Raw genomic sequence first — 21,639 nt, forward strand, 5'->3', positions numbered from 1 at the left:
ACCACAAATGGGTGGCTTTAACAAACAAATTTATTTTCTCAAAGTTTAGAATGCTAGACCTCTGAATTCAGGGTACCTGCTCTGGGGAAGGAGTCCTGGTGGCTCAGTGGTTAAGAACTCAGCTGCTAACCAAAAGGTTGCCAGCTCAAACCTATCTGCCACTCCTTGGAAACCCCATGGGACGGTTCTACTCTGTCCTACAGGGTCGCTAGGAATCGGAATCAACTCAATGGCAATGGGTTTGGTTTGGTTTGGCTCAGCTCTAGGGGAGGGCTTTCTCTCTGTCAGCTCTAGAGGAAGGTCCTTTTCTCTTTTGAGGTTCTGCTCCTAGGTGATCTTCATGTGACTTGGCTTCTCTCTTGCTTGTCTAATCTCTTTTGTATCTCAAAAGAGATTGATTTAAAACACACCCTGCACTAATACTGTCTAATTCACGTAACAAAGAAAACCCATTTCCAAGTGGGATTATAACCACAGGTATAGGGATTAGGATTTACAACACATTACAACACTCTGACCAGTTCCATGCAGGTACATCCTACATTCAATCTGTAACAAAGGGAAACCCAGGAGGAGGAGTTTAGGGGAAGATTATGAATTCATTTTGGACATACTGAGTGTGAGATATTTTTGAGACATACAAGAGGAAAGCAGACAGTTAGATATATGCATCTGGAGCTCAGGAGAAACGTGGTGGGGCTAAGACAAAGTGCTGTCAGGATGCACCTGCATAGAGCTGATCAGAGTTGCTGTGGTTACAGGGGAATGGGCTCAGGGGCACCGGCTGGACTGGGCTGAGGAGGTGAGTTAGTGGAAACAAGGAAATGAGAGACATTTCTTTTGAAAAGTTTGGATGTGAAGGAGAAGAGAGAGGGGCAGTTTACAAGTTTTGTAAATTTACATGATCGTTTTTCTGGAGGAAGGTTGAGGATGGTTCCACAGAGTCTACAGTCCCAGTGAAGTTGAAGGATCACTGCATGTTAAAATGCCCCATCAGTGGGTTTTCTCTTTTAATGAAGCTTGATGCTTTTATCTATCTATTTCAACTCTTTAGTATTTCCTTCCTTCCCTTGCTCTCTCCCTCTCTGCCTCCCTCCCTACTGCCTACTGATTATAAATGTATTAGAAGGTCAATGACAGTAAAGATCAAGCACCACAAAAGTCATTCCCTGGGCTAAAGAACATAAATTTCAACAAATCAACACTAAAAATTCTGTATAATATCCATTAAAACTTACCATGTTTCTTCAATTCTAAGATGTTACCTTTTAACATTTTAAGGGAATAGATATATAATAGCTAACATCCATATTTTACTTACTTTGTACCAGGTATTCTTATAAATGCTTTACATGTGTTGATTCACTTAATATGGTTCATTTAATGGGTTGGAATATTTCATCTAATCTTCCCTGAAAAGCCGTTATTAAACTAATGGTACAAACTGAAACTCTATGGCTGTTTAGAATCCAGGAACCATGCTATGTGCAGAAATAAATTACAGATATAAATATATTTTTAAATATTACATTGAGGAAATTTTCTCATCTTAGCCTAGTTTGGTGGGCCTGTGCTTGTTTTATGAGGATCACCTGATACCCTAAGACACCTTGGACCTCCTATAGCTTAACTATCTAAAGCTTCAAGAGTGGAGCCTCCATCCTGAGATAGTGAGTTAACTAATTCAGCAACCATTTACAGGGGTCTGCTTATGGCTTTTACCTAGGCTAGAAAGATGTTTCTGATTTATTTACAAACGGGTGAACTATCTATACCACCGGTATAGAGTCAAAATATATGATTATATTGGGTTGAGCCCTTCGGAAGGAATCTGAGATGAGGCTTTGCAGAGGGAGAAGTTGAACTGTGATGCAGTTCCAGCACAGGCCTTGGCTCTGAAGCTAAGACGTCCCTTCGGAGATACTCTGAATTGAGGCAAGGTGACTGGCTGGGTCTTTGTACCACTGCACTCATTGCATATAAACAGGCCCCAGGGAGAGGTTGTAACCTTGGGTGATGTACTTTTTACTTTTGGCTGAAGGCAAAGCCTGGGGAAAGATTCAGCTTGAGTGGTTAGCAGGCAACTTTTCCAGCAGGGCTTTAGTGCCGAAGGTGGGAACTGGGTGACACACTACAATGCCTACTGCAGTGATACATGTTCATATGTTTTATATATATGTCATATATATATATACTCATATACACACTCACATGTATCTATAGACATACATATACATGTAAGTGTGTATTTATAGTCATACAATTTAAAATAGGATAAATCAAGTAAATAAAATAACCACAGTGAAATGTGATATAATATATTGGATGGATTTATTCACATCATAGGCTATGATCACTACAATACATTGGTTCTCAGTACTGTCCCTTAGGGAATATTTTTGAAATTTGAGGGGGCATATTTGGAAACCCTGGTGGTGTAGTGGTTAAGAGCTAAGACTGCTAACCAAAAAAAGTTGACAGTTTAAATCCTCCAGCTGCTCCCTGGAAACCCAGTGGGGCACTTCTACCCTGTCCCATAGGGTCACTATGAGTCAGAATCAACTTGACAGCAATAGGTTGTTTTTTTTTTAATGGGTTATGGCACACAAAAGAGCTAAAAGGTGCCACAGAAAACCCAGACATAGTCCTCCCTGCCCCCATTGTGTAGCAGCAAACCAATTTCCTTTTGGAAATTGGAACCAAGAACCCCAGCTAGAAAAGTAACCTCTTTTTTGCCTGTTGGTTCCATAGTATGAGAAGCCCAAAGTGACCAGATACCAGTCTCTACTTCTCAAAATTCAAGGAACCATAATTATAACCCCTGATAGAAAGAGTCCTCTATTGGAAAGTAGGATTCTCCAAACTAGCAGAGCTCAAAGTTATGGGCACTGGAACCAAAAACTGTGCAGGTGCATTGTTAGGTGTAATGATGAGAAGAGCCCCTTCCACCACCACCTTCCTGACTCTTGGAGCTACATATTTTGGGAGGAACACTACTGTATATTGGTTGCTGACTCAAAGCATACATATATCCTATAACAGGGTACTCTAACCTTTTAGTATGTTATTCCCCAAGTGGCACCAGAACTCAGTCTTCAGTAGATCATTCCATCTTCCTACTAGGTCAGCTGCTTCTGCTGGTAGGGTATACAAGACCAGTAAATTCCATTTACGCGATTCCAGTGTTGCATTTCCTTTCCTGTGAAATGAATTACTTGGAAAAGCAATATTGTACAGAATATTATAACAGTAAATAAGCGATAACATACTAAGTTCATTGGTGGTAGTACTGGCAGAAACATTCTAGGTATAGAAGGCAAATCCCTATCCACAATACGTATTTATTCTCCCTCCGTGATGGAAAAACCAACCAACCAACCAAAAAAACCAATTGCCTTTGAGTTGATTCTGACTCATGGCAACCCCATATGTGGAAGGAGTCCAATACAATCAATCTGCTAACAGGTGCCTGGTTGGTCCCCACTGGAAATAGTGCCATATCAAGAGTGCAGGAACTGAAGAAATAACCGTCGAGTGGATTTGCAGACCTACTGGACCCACTGTCATTTAGACTTGGGTGAAAACTCCATTTATCACTGGAACACCAAAAGTCCCCAATTCGATTGGTGAACTCAATGGCATTTTGGATCCTCAGGAATCACCATTAATTCAGAAACAGTGTCTAGTAATCCCCAAAATATCTGGGTATTTCCTTTTCCCTAGTGCACAAGTTACCCTAGTGAATGACATCAGGTTCCCTTGGGAAAGGCTTGAATGAAGATTTGTAGTATGTATTTATGGCAGTGCCGTAGGATTCTTTCTCAGGGACCAGCCCTCCTTTCAATTAAGGGGCACCATGCCTGTAAACTAGCTTAGGTATGGAAACTGGATGAGAAGGATGATTTTTCATTTTAATGGCTCAAGGCCAGCATACTCAGAGTTTGTTTTTTCAATAAAGATCAAGGAATATTTCAGAAGTCTGCCCACCTATTTTATTCCTAGGGCCACCTGGATCAATTAAAAAAAAAAAAAATTTTTTTTTTTTTTTTTTTTTTTTAGGTACTGTCAAATATACCTGTAGGTCAAGACCTTTGTTTATTACTTTTTTCCCTGCTGTCCACTACAGTAAATGTGTCCATGTTGCTTCTGCCAGTTAGGCACTGGTATCCCAGTATCCCACTGTCACAGATATCAGGAAGCCACCTCACTGGAAGCATCTCCTACCATCATATCCAGCTACTACAGAGCTTTTCTGGTGCTCTCTTCACTAATCTGTTTTTCAATGCCTTAGTGTAATTTTTAATTTTTTTAGTGTAAAGACTGTCATCTGGGCCCTCAAGGTGTATGTAGGTTGGGTTTGGGTGTGCAGGTTACACATGATAAAATCACTCCAACATTCTTATCTCGGTAAACTTTTGTATTTCTTTTTCCACATTATACCAGGGGCATTCTAGCATCTTGATCTCATTGAATGTAGACTACTGCAAGTTTCATTTAACCAACTGAGCAAACTGTTAGAGTCACATTCAAAGCACTAGTTAATATCTTAAATCCACACTTTCTGGTAAATGCACCCATATCAATAAATTTAACCCAATCCTTAACTCTTTATTTTGTTTGGAACTTGACCAAGAGTTGTTCAGCTTTTCAAAAGTCATGTCACCTATAACAACACCAATCTTGATGTTTGAGTTGCTAACACAACACATTCATATTGGTCAGTATTTGTAGTTATCTCATTCAAAATGGTTCTACATATAGGGGTGTTATGAACTGAATTGTGTTCCCCCAAAATGTGTATTGTAATTCCTAACCCCTATGCCTGTGGTTATAATCCCATTTGAGAATGGGTTGCCTTTGCTATGTTAATGAGGCAGCATTAGTATAGGTTATGTTTTCAGTCAATCTCTTTTTAGATATAAAAGAGATTAAACAAGCAAGAGAGAAGCAGAGATGGGGGAAAAGAGATGCCAAGCCACATGAAGATTACCCAGCAGCAGAAGCCAAAGAAACAAGGACCTTCCTTCAGAGCCAACAAAGAGAGACAAACTTCACCTAGAGCCTGCACCCTGAATTTGGACTTCTGGCTTCCTAAACAGTGAAAAAATAAATTTCTGTTTGTTAAAGCCACCAATTTATGGTATTCTGTTATAGCGGCACTAGGAAACTAAGGGGCAAGCCATCTTCCACTTCATGTTATCTTCCATTAGAGTTGTGCTATAGAATTTACTTATGAAATACTTATTAATTTTAAATTACTTTCTATTTTCCCTTTGTTATTGATTTTTTTGTGATTTGAATAGGTAGGTTATATTGTCTATTAATTTCATTTCAAGATAGTAAGGGAGTATTAAATATACTAGTTACAAAAAAGGGGATGATGGGTCTGATAGGGTTGTGGACTGTTCCCTCCGCCTTTCAAATGAGGTCTCAAGAACTTGGGTAGATATGCCATGGTGAAGCAAAGAGGATCTTGGGAGCACTCTCCAAAGTAAACCATTTGTTATTACTTTTCTGAAAGAAGGCTATATTTAAGTGGAAAATTCAGTGTCCTGTTCAGTTTACTTACAAACCCATGCAAAATGGTATTAGTAAATAGATACACCAACACCAGTAGTTAAAAACTGCCTCACAGATGCAACCAAAGCAATCTATTTTGTATTTGAGAGAGGGCTTTGAGAGAAAAAATACATTTTTCTTCATGCTTCCCTGATGATAGAGGAGTGAAAGCCAGGAGAATGCCTCCTTGGTTCCCGTTGTCTACATGATCTGAATCACAATTTTATCAGACTAGTAAGAGTACGTTTGTGACTTATCTGCTTAGCTAAACTGGGTGGTTGAATGATAAAGGAGAGGATGCTAAGTGAATGCTACCAGCTCACATCCTTCTCTCCTTTCTTACATGGAACCTTTGCGGAGGCTCTCAAAGTTGGGAGGAAGAACCCCAGAAGGCAGTATACACTTTTGGTTTGTGAATAAGCAGGATATCTTTGCTCATGACCCAGGAACTCTGTAGCTGTGTTTTGCTGTTTAATGCTTCCCTGCAGGTTTGCTCTGTGGCCTGTCAGGGGCACAAGGGGCTGCCTGGGAGCTGCCTCCTGCCTTCCTTGCTAACATACCTCCTCTCCTCTTCCAGATCTCAATTAATGTCACTTTCTCAGGGAAGCCTGGCTTTATGCATCACTTTGGTCTGATTCCTTTGTCATGGGTTCCTTTAGAAGCATTTGTTCCCCTGTAATCCCTCATCTCAACTGGTAATTACATTCCTTAGCCTGACTATAGTCAGGCATCCTCCGAGACTAGGTATCTTGCCTATTTATGAATACCGACTCGACGGCAGTGTGTTTTTTTGGGGGGGGGGTACTTGGTAAAAGGTAGGCACCCAGTGCATAGTTGTTGAATAAATAAATGCTTGTCCAAATTCTACAAGTGTCAACATTAGCCATGATTATAAATATGACCGCTGCCTTTGTATCCCATGCTGCTTAACGTGTCTTCCACCTGTTGAAGAGCATGGTAACTTTGGATTTTGTGGAAATGCATGATCAGGACTGGTGGAAACATTAAAAATGAGGTAATTCACGATCTCTTCAGTTTCTCCAGTAAGGAGCCTCGGTGGTGCAGTGGTCAAAAGCGGCTGGCTGCTAACCGAAATGTCGATGGTGGAACCCACCAGTCGCTCCAGTGGGAGAAAAACGTGGCCCTCGGCGTCCATAAAGATTTACAGCCTTGGAAACCCTGTGGGTCAGTTCTACTCTGTCCTGTAGGGTCCTGCTCCAGCTCCACCCTCCAGGTAAACCAAACCACAAATCAACAGCAAAACCCAGAGTGTTACTTATAATGATTGTGTGTGTGTGTTTGTGTCTAGCTGGATTCTGGCTAGGGAACAAGGTGAAAATGTCAGAATCCCTGTACCTCGCCCCAAACCCAAATGTTTGTGAAACACGGCTCACTTACTTGCTAAAAAAAAAAAAAAAAATACCCTGTATCAGGCCTCCGGGCATTAAACTAAGAGTATCTGAATTGTGGTGCCTGATTGAGGTGGGATAATTTTGAGGGCTGGTACAATCGGATTCCGGACTATAATGAGAGGTTTAAGGGAAGGGGGTGTGCCCCAGCCTCCCAGTTTAAAGTGGGTGGTTTGTGAGTGGCAGCCTTTCTTTGCCCCCTCGGGGTGTCCTCACAGGGGCTTGTTCATCAGGTTGTGTCCGTGTGTGTCTGTGCACATGAGTGAGATGGGGCTAGGGAGACGACGGTCAGCCCCGGGTCGCCACCTTTACCATGCGCGCCCTGGGGCCGCCGGGCGGCCTGACGGCCGGTGCCGAGCTCACCCATGTGCAGTGTGCGTAAAGCAGGAATCAGTCTGGCCTCGGCGGAGCGCGAGGTGCTGGCGCCAGCGAGCGCTGGGGGCCGTGGGCTGCGAGGCGCGGCTGCGGGCGGCAGGAGGCAGCGTCGGCCCAGCCGGCGCGGCCGCGAGCGAGCGAGGCAGCGCGCGGTGATGTCAGTGGCGGCCCGGCTGGCAGCAGCCGGCACTTCCTGTATAAAGGCGGGCGGGCGGGCTCGGCTGCAAACACCACTAGCCAGTGTCAGCCTCTCGGCGAGAGGAGGCGGTGGCGGAGGAGGAGCAGGGGGAGGGCTGTCAAATTCGGGAGCCAGATTTTTTTCCCTTCCCCTGGCAATCCCTTCCGCTTCCCCGGCTCCTGGCTTGACATCTCCGGACTGGGGACCTGTATGTGTGTGCGTGCGGAGGAGCGGAAGAATGGTAGTGCTCAAACTCACAGACCAGGTAGGGGGCGGCGGCCGGCGGCGGGACTCTCGGCGCGGGGCGGTGCGGAGCCCGGCGGGGGATGGGGGCGGCGCGGAGCGAGCCCGCGAGCTGTTTACTCCGGGCCAAGGGGAGGAGTGTGTGCGGCTGGCGGGCTGCCTCTGAACCCCGCGGCGGCCGCTCTCCTGCCCGGCGCTGCTCCCCGCCCTGGGCCGTCGGAACTGCACGCCCCGCTCAGCACCCTCAGCACCGCGGCGTGCCGCAAGGCTGAGGGGGCACCCTGCTGGGCGGAGCCTGGGCGCGGGTGCGCGGGCTTGTGTGGGTCTGCGTGTGTGGTACGCGGGCCCAGGCTGAGGAAGAGGGGGAGGGGAGGCTCGGGGTACTCCTCCGACTCCACCGGGCTGCGCAGCCGAGGTCCACGCCGCCGGGAGGAGGACTGTGGGGTCAGAGGGAGAAAGGTCCGCAGTCTGGAACCCCTCCCCAAGGCAACCCGGAGACCGGCCCAGCCCACGTCTCTTGTGTGATCGGGCTGTCTATCCGTTTGACATGCTATCCTGACTTCCTCTTTAGCTGGCCAGAGGCGGCGGGTGCATGTCCGATGGGGACCCTCGAAGAGGCGCTCTGGGCTCTGGTCCGTCTTTCCGGAGGAGAATGCGGTGCAGTCCGGCGGGGCCTCCACTTTCAAGTGGTGGGCTACCGTCTGCTTGTGCCCCCATCGGCTTTGTTGCTTTCCTCGCTAAGACTCAACACAGGGCAGTGCAGATCTGTGGTGTGGAGACACCTCACCTTTGTGGCTTCTGCTGCTCTTAGGAAATGGGCACTCACAGGCGCCCAATCAAGTTGCACGACAAAACTCCTTGCAGCTCCTTCCACGAAAAAAGGAAAAAGCTTGCCTCCCCGCCCCCCCCCCCCCCCCCCATTTAGTGAGATAAACATTGTTTTGGTGTTCTGGTAGGTCAAGATGTAGTCTTGACTTGGACACGCTGTCAAACGGGCCAGCCCTTGGTATTACACATCTCAAACTTCTTGAGTGGGTTCCAGTGGCACCTATTCTGTCCCCTATTAGCATCCAGCCAGAGCAGTCTGGGACTTAAATGCTATCAGTTACCACGATGTTTTTGCAATGATTTGTTCTCGTGCTTTTAGATTTATATTTTTGGTTTGATTTCCCTAAATATTTATAGACTGTGTGGAGGGGGGAGGTCACTGAATTAAAATCCATGCTGTTGTTAAATTTGGTAGGAGGAGCCTAGTGATTTTGATGAGTTTACGTGTTCTCATTGGTTCCAGAGCATTTAAAAGTGTTTGTAAGTTGATATTAGGATTTCTCCCACCTTTTAGCCACATTCTTAGCCAACTGTTAGACATTTGCTTGTTTTAAATCTTCCAATTTTAGTCTGCCTTGGTCCTGTCATCTTTGCTGGTCACCTACTTGTCTGTTAATCCTTAATCAGCAAGGTCCAAAAAAAAAAAAAAATGCTTCTAACAGTACATGAAAGAATTTTACTTAGGATTTTAGAGTTGTAAGGTATGCTAAAGACCTTCCTGCTCAAGTCCTTCAATTTTCAAATGAAGAAACTATTATCTGTAGAAATGAAGCATGCCTTACTCAGGGACCACAGCTGTTGACCTGTAGAGCTAGGATTAGCTCCGGTTGCCTTCCAGGTTCTTGTGCTTTCTGCTAGAGTTGGTAAGACACCTCTGGCTTTTCATTGGATGTGTTGTAAGGGTTACAAGAAGGCATCCTCTTCTAAATCAAGATGGACACTGCTGAAAAGTGTATTACTTGGTCTTAAAAAGAAAGGATGTTATTCTTCAGGACTTATCAGAAGTTCCTTAGGATTTCTAAAGATGTTTGTCTTTTAAAATGTCCTTTCCCGGCCCCCCTCTATAAACTAGTGTAACTGTGGAAAGAAAGAGTACCAAAACGTTTATTTGGTTCCACCTCCTGATGCATAAAAAGAAGATAAGACATTCTAAGATTTAAGATCATCTAAAAATTCCCTGCCTATCTTGGGACACAGCCAGGGGGGATTGGGTGGAAAGGCGTTCTGGGTGGAGTGGGGTGGGGTGGGGTGCTGAGCAACAGAGGTTTCTGTGTGGCTTCAGGTCCAGGAAGCATGTGGTCTTTCTTGCCTTATATAGTCTTACCTTTTCAGTTTGAAATTCTAAATTCTTAGAAGTCGGTTTTTAACCTCATTGGAGGCTTAAAAACTCTGTGCTTAAAAATCTGCGAGAAGAGTGGGTAGGGAGCAGCCTGCCTGGAATCCCTGCCTTAGAGTTTGTAGAGGGAGTGTACAGTTCTCCTTTTAGCTACTTGTACAAGAACTATTTTTTAAATTCCTCCCTCATTTGTTTTAACACCTTGATTTTTGTCCTGGCTCTTGCAGTTTTTTTTTTTTTTTTTGCTTGAGGACACATTTTTCCTGCTGATAACCTGAATTACAAGTTGTCTTTAAACATGCCCAAAGTAAGAGGCGGTCCTGTTCTGCTGAAGCTGGGTGCAGGAGGTTGTTGGGTGATGGTGATCTCCACTTTAGCAGTTAATTCTGCAGTGACCTCTCAATCACACAAGAGAAGGGAAAAATGCCTTTTCCTGATTTGGTTTTTTTTTTTTTTAACGCTGGGAGAGTGAGAAGAAAGGGGAAAGGGAGAGGCAAGTGTGTGGCTTTTAGTCTTTTCTTACTATGAAAAGGAACTGGGAGCTATTGCTACAAACAAACAAGCTTGGCATTTAGCACTTCTGCATTTGTCTCTTCTGTTTTCCCCTTCACATGATGCACGTCATTTTTCTTGCAGCTTTAGGGTGACTAACTGCCCTGGTTTGCCCAGGACTGAGGGGTTTCCCAGGACAAGGGACTTTTCAGAGCTAAAACCAGGAAAGTTTCAGACAACCAGGATAAGTTGGTCACCTATGGAGCGTAGAATACATTTACCTATGGAATTAATATAATAATGTAATTATTCCCTCATAGATGGATGTTAGGAGATTTATTTATATCTTTGGTAAAGAGAGGTGATATTAAGGTTGAGAAAGAAGATTTTATTATGCACACATGATAATGTATAGTATAATTTTACATTTGTATAATATATAATTTTGGAAACCCTGGTGGCGTAGTGGTTAAGTGCTACGGCTGCTAACCAAAGGGTCGGCAGTTCGAATCCACCAGGCACTCCTTGGAAACTCTATGGGGCAGTTCTACTCTGTCCTATGAGTCGGAAGCGACTCGACAGAGCTGGGTTTGGTTTGGTAATATATAATTTTACATTTGTATAATATATGTAATGGAGCCCTGGTCATGAAGTGTTAAGAGCTCAGGCTGTTAACTAGAAGGCTGGCAGTTTGAATCCACCCAGCAGCTCCTCGGAAACGCTATGGGGCACTTCTACTCTGTCCTATAGGTTCGCCATGAATCGGAATTGGCTTGATGGTACACAAAAACAACAAATATGTGTAATATAATATAAAACATATGATAAGATTTTATTATACAGATATGTATTTTGGCTTGAGATATCCATGAAACTCTTTGCAATTTGATTTGATACTGAACTTTTGTTGTTCTTTATGTCATATAGTTAAGACATTTCAGTGATTTTAATTGTGGTCATATCTTTGGCCTGGACCAAAAAAATTTTTTTTCGGAGTTATGAAGCTAGAATGGTGAGTTCTGGTGGACTTTTGAAATGTTCACTATTCTTATCTGAATTTTCAAATGACGGCAGAATACCACCTCCACTCTAAGGCTGCCTATAGACAAAATGTTTCAGCAGGTGGCCTTTTTTGTGGCTTCCTGCCTGGAAGCCTTCTGGTTTGGCATCCTCTTGCCAAGTCCTAGCTCAGCACTTGAGTCACCTACCTCCTTGCCAAAGGCAGTGACTGGCAGCCGTGGCAGTGGCAAAATACTAGAAACCCTTTAACTTTGAAAGTAGAACTTTTAGCTCACAGCGTAAGGCCTTGGGACATGTTACGCATTTTATTGGACTGCTCTTGTCCTTCCATTGCTCCCTAAAGCACTGAACTTAAAGCAAACACTATTCTTCAGTCCTGCCTTCAGCAGAGAAGAAGGGAATAGAAAGGCCCTACTCTTTGGACCCTTTTCTGATTGTTTTGGGATTTGGTCACTTGGCTTTGGGAGTGTACTTGAGGACTAGTGTTTCATGGCAGAGAGCTAATAATAGCTTACATTTATTGTGCTCTTATTGTATGCTGGGAGCCCTGATGGTGCAGTGGTCAAGCACTCGGCTGCTAATCGAATGGTGGTTTGAACCCACCAGATGCTGTGCGGGAGAAAGATATGACACTCTTTTTCTGTAAAGATTTAAAGCCTTGCAAACCCTGTGGGACAGTTCTCCTCTGTCCTACAGGGTCACTATGAGTCAGAATTGACCCAATGGCAATGTGTTTGTTTTTTTATTGTATGCTTAGTCCTTGCCGTGAATCATCTCTTTTAATCCTCACAGCAACATTGAGAGGTAGGTGTTGTGATTCCTATTTTACAGATGAGAAAACAGTAGTAGAAAGGCTAATTGCCTTGTTCAAGGTCACACACACAGTCAGTGTTAGAGCATGACCATCTACCCCGGAAGTTTGATTGCAAAGGTAGGGCTCTGACCACAAGGCTATTCTAATAATATTTTAAAGGGCAGTGCAGCTGAAGGACTACTGGAGACCCGCTCTTATTCAAGGGGAAGCCACTTGTGAGCAGCACTGTCTGCATTCTTTCTACCTCTTGGGGCCAGACCCATTTCTGTCAGTTAATAGCTGCTCTGAGGCTTCTGTTCCTGCCTGGTTTATGCCGGGTTTATCCCTTCAGCCTCTTCACCTCCCCACCCTGGTGAATGATGTGTTGGCAGGTTGGTGTTTTTTTTCCTTGGTTATTTTTTCGTGTAACAAATAAATTATGAATCTTGTAGGAAAATTGTAAAGGTAGGTAAGCAAGAAGAAAAATAGTCAAAATCGTCTGAAATTCTTCCACTCAGAGATAGCTACTTCTGACACTGTTATATTTCCTTCTAATCGTCAGTCTAAGCCAGGTAAAAAATTTAAACTTTCTAAACGATAATATCACTATCTTCCTCTTGAGCACGTAGCTGATATCTGTGTTCTTAAGGCCAATGACTTTGCTGAATACACAGAATTTACGGCTCTCTTAAATAAACGAGTAGTTGCCCTAGCACAGTTCAGCACTGGCCGGGGATTAATTGAATCTTTTTTCTAAGTCTTCAACTTTTACTCCCACTTTTCTTTAAAATGAGAGTAAATATAAGCTCAAAAAGACCCAGTTGTTTATACCAGAAACAGGGCTAAAACATTCTTTAAAAGGATTTATATTTCAGCAATATAATGTGGGTTCTTATAGGCTAAAGTGATAGATTCTGAGAAGAGAATTATAGAAGTATAATGTGAAATAATTTTAAAGCAGACAGGAGCTATAGAGACCTAATAATTTGGTGGTTTTCAAGCTCATTAAACTATGGCACTCCTTTCCCCACCCACCATCCTCCAAAAAAATTCCATATTGGAGCTTAGTATAGAAAACAGATTGTCTGGAGTAGTGGTCCCTGAGACTCTTCCAAGATTATTTGAGTTTAGTATAATTTGAAAGCCCCTTTGTATGACAAAATTATTGGTAACCCATTCACCATTTTTTTTTCTGACACATATGTGCTCAAAGAAAGAAACAAATAATTTATAAATGTATTTTAGATAATTAGGAGTTACATAGAATTAAGATGACTATATTTTTTTTTTTCTAAACCAGGACATTCTTAAGAGTGATGTGGATATTATTAATTAAGCCAGGAAAACAGCTGTGAACTAGGACCGTCCCAGGTAATCTGGACGTATGATCGCACTACATAGCTTCTATGTTTGCTCTCTTTAGGCTTGACTTTGGCTGTGTGCTAGTTTGACGAGTAGACTAGTCATTCTCTTTTATGTCAGGTCTACTTTGGAGCAGGTAATTCAAAGGTTGTTTTATGACCTTGTGCAAGCTCAGAGCTGGAAAATAGCTTCCATCTCACGTGTCAGTTCTGACCAATTGGTCAAGGGTGGTTGCAGGAGCAGTCTGTGAGAAGGGTTATGACTCTGGCAGCTGAGGATGGGGAAAGTGTGATGACTGATTATCTATGTTTGCTGTGGGATAAGATAAGGGAGAGGTGGCATATGTTGTGCATTAGCCAACCCTTGGCAAGTCAGTTAACTTCTGTGGGCCTCAGATTTCTCTTTGTAAAATGAAGAGGTTAGACTGGAGGATATCTTTATGGTGTCTCACCCCTCCCTCCCCGTGCTGTGACTCAGTCCCTCTAGTGGAGAGACTATGGAGGATGTATTTGCAGATGAGATCTACTTTGTCTCTGCAGGTAACAAAATCCAACAGTTAACTTCAGGTTCCAGAGGAGCGTTTTAACCAATGTCAGTGATTTAAAAATGAATCCCCCTCCCCCCTTCATTTTAGAGACTGTCTAAGTCTTTTTATTACTCTGTTTGCCTTCTTACTGCCATCAGAGATCCAGAGAGCAAGTATTTTCTCTCATCAGTTTTCATGCTCTTAAAAAAATCGGAACCAACTCGAAGGCACCTAACAACAACATACGTATACACCTGCACATATTTTTTGGTTGTTTTTGTTGTTATTTCAAAATTATATATGCCATAGCAAATACTAATAGGTCCTTTTTTCTTGTGTACATTTTAGTGACATCATTTACCTTCATCAAGCTGTGTGCACTTCACTGTAATTTGGTGTTACCTTTCCCATCACCAAAAATAGCAAGTATCTACTATCTACAGAGTAAATTCGTCCTCCCCTCATCCCTGGTAACCACTAATGAACATTAGTTTTTGTATATTCACCTGTTCATGTCATTTCATAAAAGTGAGAAAATATATGTTTTTTTGTGATTGACTTATTTCTCTCAACATAATGTTCTCCAGGTTCATCCATGTTCCAGGATGTTTTGGGAACTTGTTTTTCTTTATCGCTGAGTAGTAGTCCGTTGTATGTATGTACCACATTTTACTTATGCATTCATCTGTTGATGGACACTTAGGTTGTTTCCATCTTTTTGCTATTGTGAATAGTGCTGCGATGAACATAGGTGTGCATATGTCTATTCATGTCACTTCTATTAGGTTCCTAAGGTATATACCTAGGGGTGGAATTGGTGGTCTTTGTTGTTCTTGTTAGCCACTAGCGAGCCTGCTCCCAACTCAATTGTGATCACATGCACAGCAGGATTGGACTGTTACGATCCATAAGGTTTTCACTGGCTGATTTTTCAGAAGTACATCCTCAGGCCTTTCTTCCTAGTCTGAGTTTGGAAGCTGCACTGAAATCTCTTCAGCGTCATAGCAACACGCAAGCTTCCACTGACAGATGGGTGGTGACTGAGGTTGAGGTGCATTGGCTGGAAATTGAACCTGGGTCTCCCACATGGAAGGTGAGAATTCTGCTACTGAACCATCACTGTCCCTGAAAAGTGGTCTAGTACTCCATTGTTTGAGCTAAGCAAATAAGTATATAACCCACCGTTGGCTTTCCTAAGTCAATGCTTGTTTGCATTTCTTTTATTTATTTTTATTGCTTTATTGTGTTTTACATATATATAAACATTGCCAATCCAACATTTTTTACATGTACACTTCAGTGACTTTGGTTATGTTCCTCATGTTGTACAATGTCACCACTCTCCATGTCCAAATTACTCCATCACTATTAAGTTAAGAAACTCAGTGCCCCTAAGCAGAGACTTTATTTGCATTCTGGGTCTTCATGCTTATATAAATCCCTTACTCCCAACCCACTGGGTCATAGCATCACACTGTGACTTTCTAAGATATCTTTAATACCAGAAGACCATTTTTGCCCTAAGGAAGCTTCCAGAAACTCATGATAAAATTAGAGTTGCCAGAAATAAGTGTTTGGAGCCTAGCCATGCAAATTCTAGTCACAGTTCTAACCTATCTCTTAAAAGTTTAAAAATTAAATTGCTTTTATTGTATTTTAGTTTATATTAAAAGAACACTAGATTGGGAACCAGAACACCTAAGTTCTACTCATGGTTTTTTCTAATTAGCTGAATGGCTTTGGGCAAGTCCTGTGCTTAGTTTCTTTGTCTGGAAAATGGGAGTGGGTAGGTGGAAAATCTTCTAAATTCATTCAAGCTCTGACATTCTAAGAGATCCCAGACATCTTGGAGTCAGTGTCTTCTCAACTCATTGAATCTGGTTTCCAAAAATATCTGCCTTTCATGAACCTCTGATTTTCCCTCCAGTGTGGCGGTGGCAGCTTCAGCATTTACCAGTGCTTATATACCCTGAGTTCTGCCCGTGGTAAGAGTCCTTTCCCCAAGGATCATCTTCTGGGGTCTCCAGGGCATTGTCGCCTATGGCTTGGTGTCTGTGATACTTCCCTGGGCAACACAGAACCTCACGTGGGAGTTGGAATGCTGTCCAGGAGCCTGGGAGTGGGGACACAGAAGCCCTGAGGCTGTTCTCAGTGAGTGTACACCTTTGAAAATTCTTTTGGACCTTTTGCAGGGCAAGGGAAGCAAACCTGGTCTGTTGTAGCTATGGTGAGTGGGGCCAACTTACCCTTCCTCACAGGTGCTGTTTTAGCAAACACCCTAGGTTCTTCTAGGCACAATCCAATTTCACTGAACTCTACAATAACATCTGGGGCTAACAAGTCTGTTTCCCAGCTGTTGGCTCCAGAAATTTGGTACAGTTGACACAGTGACCACATACTTTCTCAAAGTGAGAAGAAAATTCCTCCATGTAGCTTCCAGGCCTGTATATGTAGATATGGTTCAGTCTTTGTGGAGGAGACTTATTTTGGTATCTAAGACTGGCAAGACGAAGAGAAAACAGGAAAGTGAGTACAGCAGAAGCGTAAAGACAGTAAGCCAGGCAGAAATTCAGTTTAGCTGAGACAAATCAGCCAGCCAATTGTTGTTCAATAATGGCCTCAAAAAGAGGACTGGGCATGCGCTTCAGAGGCAAGCAAGATACTTTATTGAGTTTGGGAAAGTAAATATTAGAGTTCGTACTTCTAGAAAAAGAATCTGTTTCAGTTGTCTAGTATTGCTGTAACAGAAATACCACAAATAAGTGGCTTTAACAAACAAATTTATTTTTTCACAGTTTAGGAGGCTAGAAGTCCCAATTCAGGAAGCCGGCTCTTGGGAGGTGGCTTTCCCTGTCAGTTTGGGGGAAGGTCCTTGTCTCTTCAGATTCTGTTTCCTGGCTCCTTGGTGGTCTCTGTGTGGCTTGGCATCTATCCTCCCCCATCTCTGCTTGCTCACTTGCTTGTCTAATCTCTTTTATACCTCAAAAGAGACTGATTTAAGACACATACTACATTAATCCTGCCTCATTAACATAACAAAGACAACCCATTCTCAAATGGGATTATAGCCACAGGAATAAAACCAAAAACCAAACCCAGTGCCCTCAAGTCGATTCCCACTCATAGTGACCCTATAGGACAGAGAAGAACGGCTCCATAGAGTTTCCAAGGAGCGCCTGGCGGGTTCGAACTGCCTACCCTTTGGTTAGCAGCCCTAGAACTTAACCACTACGCCACCAGGGTCTCCAGCCACAGGAATAGAGGTTAGGATTTATAACACATATTTTGGGGGGACACAATTCAATCCATAACGAACACCATTCTTTCAGAATTTTTATTTTTATGTATTTTTAATACATACTGTATACTAACCCAAACCAAACCCATTGCTGTTCAGTTGATTCCAATTCATAGTGACCCTGTAGGACAGGTAGAAGTGCCCCGTAGGGTTTCCAAGGTTGTAAATCTTTACAGAAGCAGACTGCCACGCCTTTCTCCCTTGGAGCAGCTGGTAGGTTTAAACCGCGGACCTTTCAGTTAGCAGCCAAGTGCTTAACCACTGTACCACCAGGCTCCTTCATTATATACTAGTACTACATAATCCTTTGGCTCTGTTTTCCACTTATTTCCACCTGGTCAAACCACCACCTGGCTTATTGCAGCAGCGTTCTGGCTGGTTACTCTGCACCTAACCTTGTCCTCTACCCTGCGTTCAATATAGCTATCAGACTGATGCAACTCAGGTCATGTCACTTGCCTACTCAAAACCATCCAGTCTCATGTATAGTAAAAGCTAAAGTCAGTCTACTGACCCACCAGGCCCAACCTGTCCAGCCTTAATTTCTCTTGTTCGTTTTCTGGCTCTGTCTGCCCCAACCACACCAGCTCCTCACTGTCCAGTGAACATGCCAGATATATTTTTGCCTCACAAGGACTCTTGCTGTTCCCACTACCTGTGAAGTTTTACCCTCAGATACGTGCATGGCTCACCCTCATCTCCTTCAGGTCTTTACTCAAAGGTTACTTACCTTCTCAGCAAGCCTTTTCCGACCACCCTATTTTAAATGCCTACCCTATATTTCCTGTCCTCCTTTCTTGCTTTATTTTTTCTCCATAGTACATATTCCTATAATACTTTATATTTTACCTTTTTTTTTTGTTGTTATTTGTAAATAAAAACTTATGCTGAGGAAGGATATAGATAACAGGGCAAGGATTATTTTGTCAGTTTGGTTCATTCATTGCTGAATCTTCACCTAGAAGAATAGTGTTGGTCACATAGAGTGCTGAATGAAATAAATATGCATGTATATGTATTATGCTTATATATGTTTATATACATATGTTGTCGTGTACCAGTGAGTCAATTCTGACTCATAGAGACCCTATAGAACAGAACAGAACTGCCCTATAGGGTTTCCAAGGATCGGTTGATGGATTTGAACTGCTGACCTTTTGGCTAGCAGCTGAGCTCTTAACCACTTTGCCACCAGGCCTCCCATATACATACATATATACATACATACATACATACATACATACATATATATAAAACCCTGGTGGCGTAGTGGTTAAGTGCTACAGCTGCTAACCAAGAGGTCGGTAGTTCAGATCTGCCAGGCGCTCCTTGGAAACTCTATGGAGCAGTTCTACTCTGTCCTATAGGGTCACTATGAGTCGGAATCGACTCGACGGCACTGGGTTTGGTTTGGTTTTGGAGTATATATATGCACACACACATATAGTGTAGTAGTGGGCTCAGAAATGTTAGTGATTATGATGATGGGAGGATGGCATAGGAATGGGTGGTGTTTCTGTTGTACACATGGACGCTATGAGTTGGAACTGACTCGATGGCACATAACAACGACTATATATGTGTGTGTGTATATATATGTATGCATATATATATATATATATATGGAGCCCTGGTGGCACAGTGGTTAAATGTTGAGCTGGTAACCAAAAGATTGGCAATTTGAATCCACCGACCCTCCTTGGAAACCCTGTGGGCAGTTCTACTCTGTTCTATAGCATCGCTATGTCGTTATGAGTTGGAATTGACTTGATGGCAATGCGTTTGATTTGGTTTATATATATATATTTAGGAGTATGTGTTCAAACTTATTTTACTTACAAGGTGCTCAAACGCACACACAAAAATTGGAAAACACTTCTGTAAACATTGCCTCCATCTGTATACTGGGATATTGGATTTCTATTCAAACAAAATTCAGATAAATCTTATGCCCCATCAAAAGATCACACATTGTCTTCCTTTCTGATTAGGTTTTCCCTGTTTTTAAACTGAGCTTTTAGTAGTGGGATGATGAGCGGTGTAGTCACTTCTGAGCAAGTTCTGTTTCTCCACAGGGCAAGTATCAGGGTGACACTAGTGGAAGGGAATGTTGAGTAAGTATTTTGGGAGAGGACACTCATACCCATGGCAGAATGGATGTCCTGTGTATTCAAGCAATCAACAAGTGTTTAATGAGCTCCATCCACATGGCAGTGACTCTGCTAGGGCCTTCTGCTCCCTCTCTTTTCATTAAGAATTTGTACAGGTCAGAATAGTACAATAAAAGTCAGAAGCCAGACATGGAGCATTAGAGATGAGGAGATAAGATAATAGCCATGCTTTACATAATTTAATCCTGATAACATCTCTATGAGAGAATGGATGCAATTATCCCATTTTACAGATGAGGAAAATGAGAACTGAGAGATAAGTAATTTGTTCAGGGTCACATGACTCTGGGATTCACATCTGGGCAAGCTTTACTCCAAGGTGTACATCCTTAGCTGTTATGCTTCTTGCCTCTTGAGGACCTTTTCCTCCTGGAGTTTACAGTTTAGTTAGGGAGATGATATTGATACCTACTGCATGGAAGACCCTCACCAAATGCTTATTGAATACATACGGCTTATGAAATAGCTACCGAGCCAGGTATAGCACATGTTTAGACTACATTTTGGGACACAAATTAAAGACTACAGGTGTCCAGAGATAGGCAGAGTCATTAGAAAGGCTTCAGGAAGCTAGTGGGCATCCAACTCATTCTTGAGAAAGTAAAAAATTTAGGCAGCAGATGGATGTGGAAGGCAACCCAGGTAAGTGACTTTCCATGTACCTATCAGGTAGCCTAGGGACTGTGAATTTACTGAAGCATACTATTCAAGTTAGCTAGGAAGAAGGAGGGGCAGGTGAAGAAATACCCAGCCTCAAAGTTCGTAGGAGAGTGTTTGTATCTTAACAATCTTTCTCACTTAAGTTCTTTTGATAGGTCCTACATCTCTTCTCCTGGAGACATGAGTTAACGAGTTTGTGCCTGGGCAAAACTCATTGTTTCCATTTGTAGCAGAAACACGATCCTTTAAAAGTTAATTTGTACCCCACCTTGTTCTGAAATGAATTGAAGCATTAGGTAAGGTGTTACCTTATCAGTCCTACTGTCTCCATGATGCGCCCCCCTTGAATGTTGCATACATTATATGTCATGGCAACATTTTATGGACAAATACGTATCCTAGAATAGTGTGGACTTAATTGAAATGGCCTGGGTGGTTTTTGTGGGGCAAGACATTAATGATACGTGTAACAGATCTGGATACAGCCTGTTTTTAACCTAATAAAACTTAAAAAAATTATTAAATCCAAATTGTGGGAAACCTACAGAAAAAGACCCTATGTCTTTAAAAAATACATTGCAAGAAAAAGAAAGATGGAGAGGTATATAGGTTAAAAGAGAATTAAGACACAAGTAAACTGATTGTGTAGTGGATAGATTTGGGTTCTGATTCAGGCAAACTTTAGAAACATGCTTCTGTGAGACAACTGGGAAAATTTGAATACTGAATGGATATTTGATATTTGAAGTGTGGATACAGTGTTGTGACTATGTTTAAAAAAGAGAGTCCTTATTTTACAAAACAAGAAGCAAACCCACAAAACCTTAGCAATAGCCCAGGGCACCTAAATATTTAAGTAACGCACTCTTTTGGGTCTGGGTACTCTTTTTGGAACCTATTTCTCATTCTTTTTACTTCTTCCTTTTCCCTTTGTGCCCCTCTTATGCCTTCCACACTCACTTGATAGAATGACTTCAGTAAATTTAGAATCCTTTTTTATTGTTTGTCCAAAAAGCACATGGTTCTGCTAGTTTTGTTGCCCCACAGAAATATGCTTCTGGATTAGTTGTGAAGTCCACACACCTATTGACCTTGTTCAAGTGGCCTTTATAACTCACCAGGTATTTGAGCATCTGCCTTAGATCACTTCCTGTGTACCTTTAGGAAGACCCAGATTGGCCTTGCGCTTTCAGTGTAAAATAATTTGAGGGGAACTTAGATATATTGTACAGGCCCCAGATCACTTTGTAACATTAACTTTTTAACCGTGTTTCTGTTTAAGCTGTGTACTTTGTAAAGGTAGCAATCAGCTACAAAATTCTAATCACCCATTAAAATCTCAATTTTAATGACCCACATTGCCATGCCTCTCCTCTTACCTGAACAGGA

At 42.5% G+C, this 21,639-nt stretch overlaps 1 protein-coding gene across 4 annotated transcripts in view; it reads left to right on the top strand.

Moving 5' to 3' along the window:
- The first annotated feature begins 7,570 nt into the window (after positions 1–7,570).
- Positions 7,571–21,639, top strand: part of ANKRD44 (ankyrin repeat domain 44) — a 373,968-nt gene continuing 359,899 nt past the window's right edge. For 3 of the 4 annotated variants that reach the window (XM_064286862.1, XM_064286865.1, XM_064286863.1), the window contains exon 1: positions 7,572–7,786. In XM_064286862.1, the coding sequence (XP_064142932.1) occupies positions 7,760–7,786 (27 nt within the window). In that variant the 5' untranslated portion in view covers positions 7,572–7,759. Of the gene's footprint in view, positions 7,787–21,639 lie in introns of all 4 variants that reach the window. The other variant, XM_064286864.1, reaches the window with a different exon arrangement.

The sequence above is a fragment of the Loxodonta africana genome, chromosome 6 (genome assembly GCF_030014295.1).
Source record: "Loxodonta africana isolate mLoxAfr1 chromosome 6, mLoxAfr1.hap2, whole genome shotgun sequence".
Classification (NCBI taxonomy): Eukaryota; Metazoa; Chordata; class Mammalia; order Proboscidea; family Elephantidae; genus Loxodonta; species Loxodonta africana.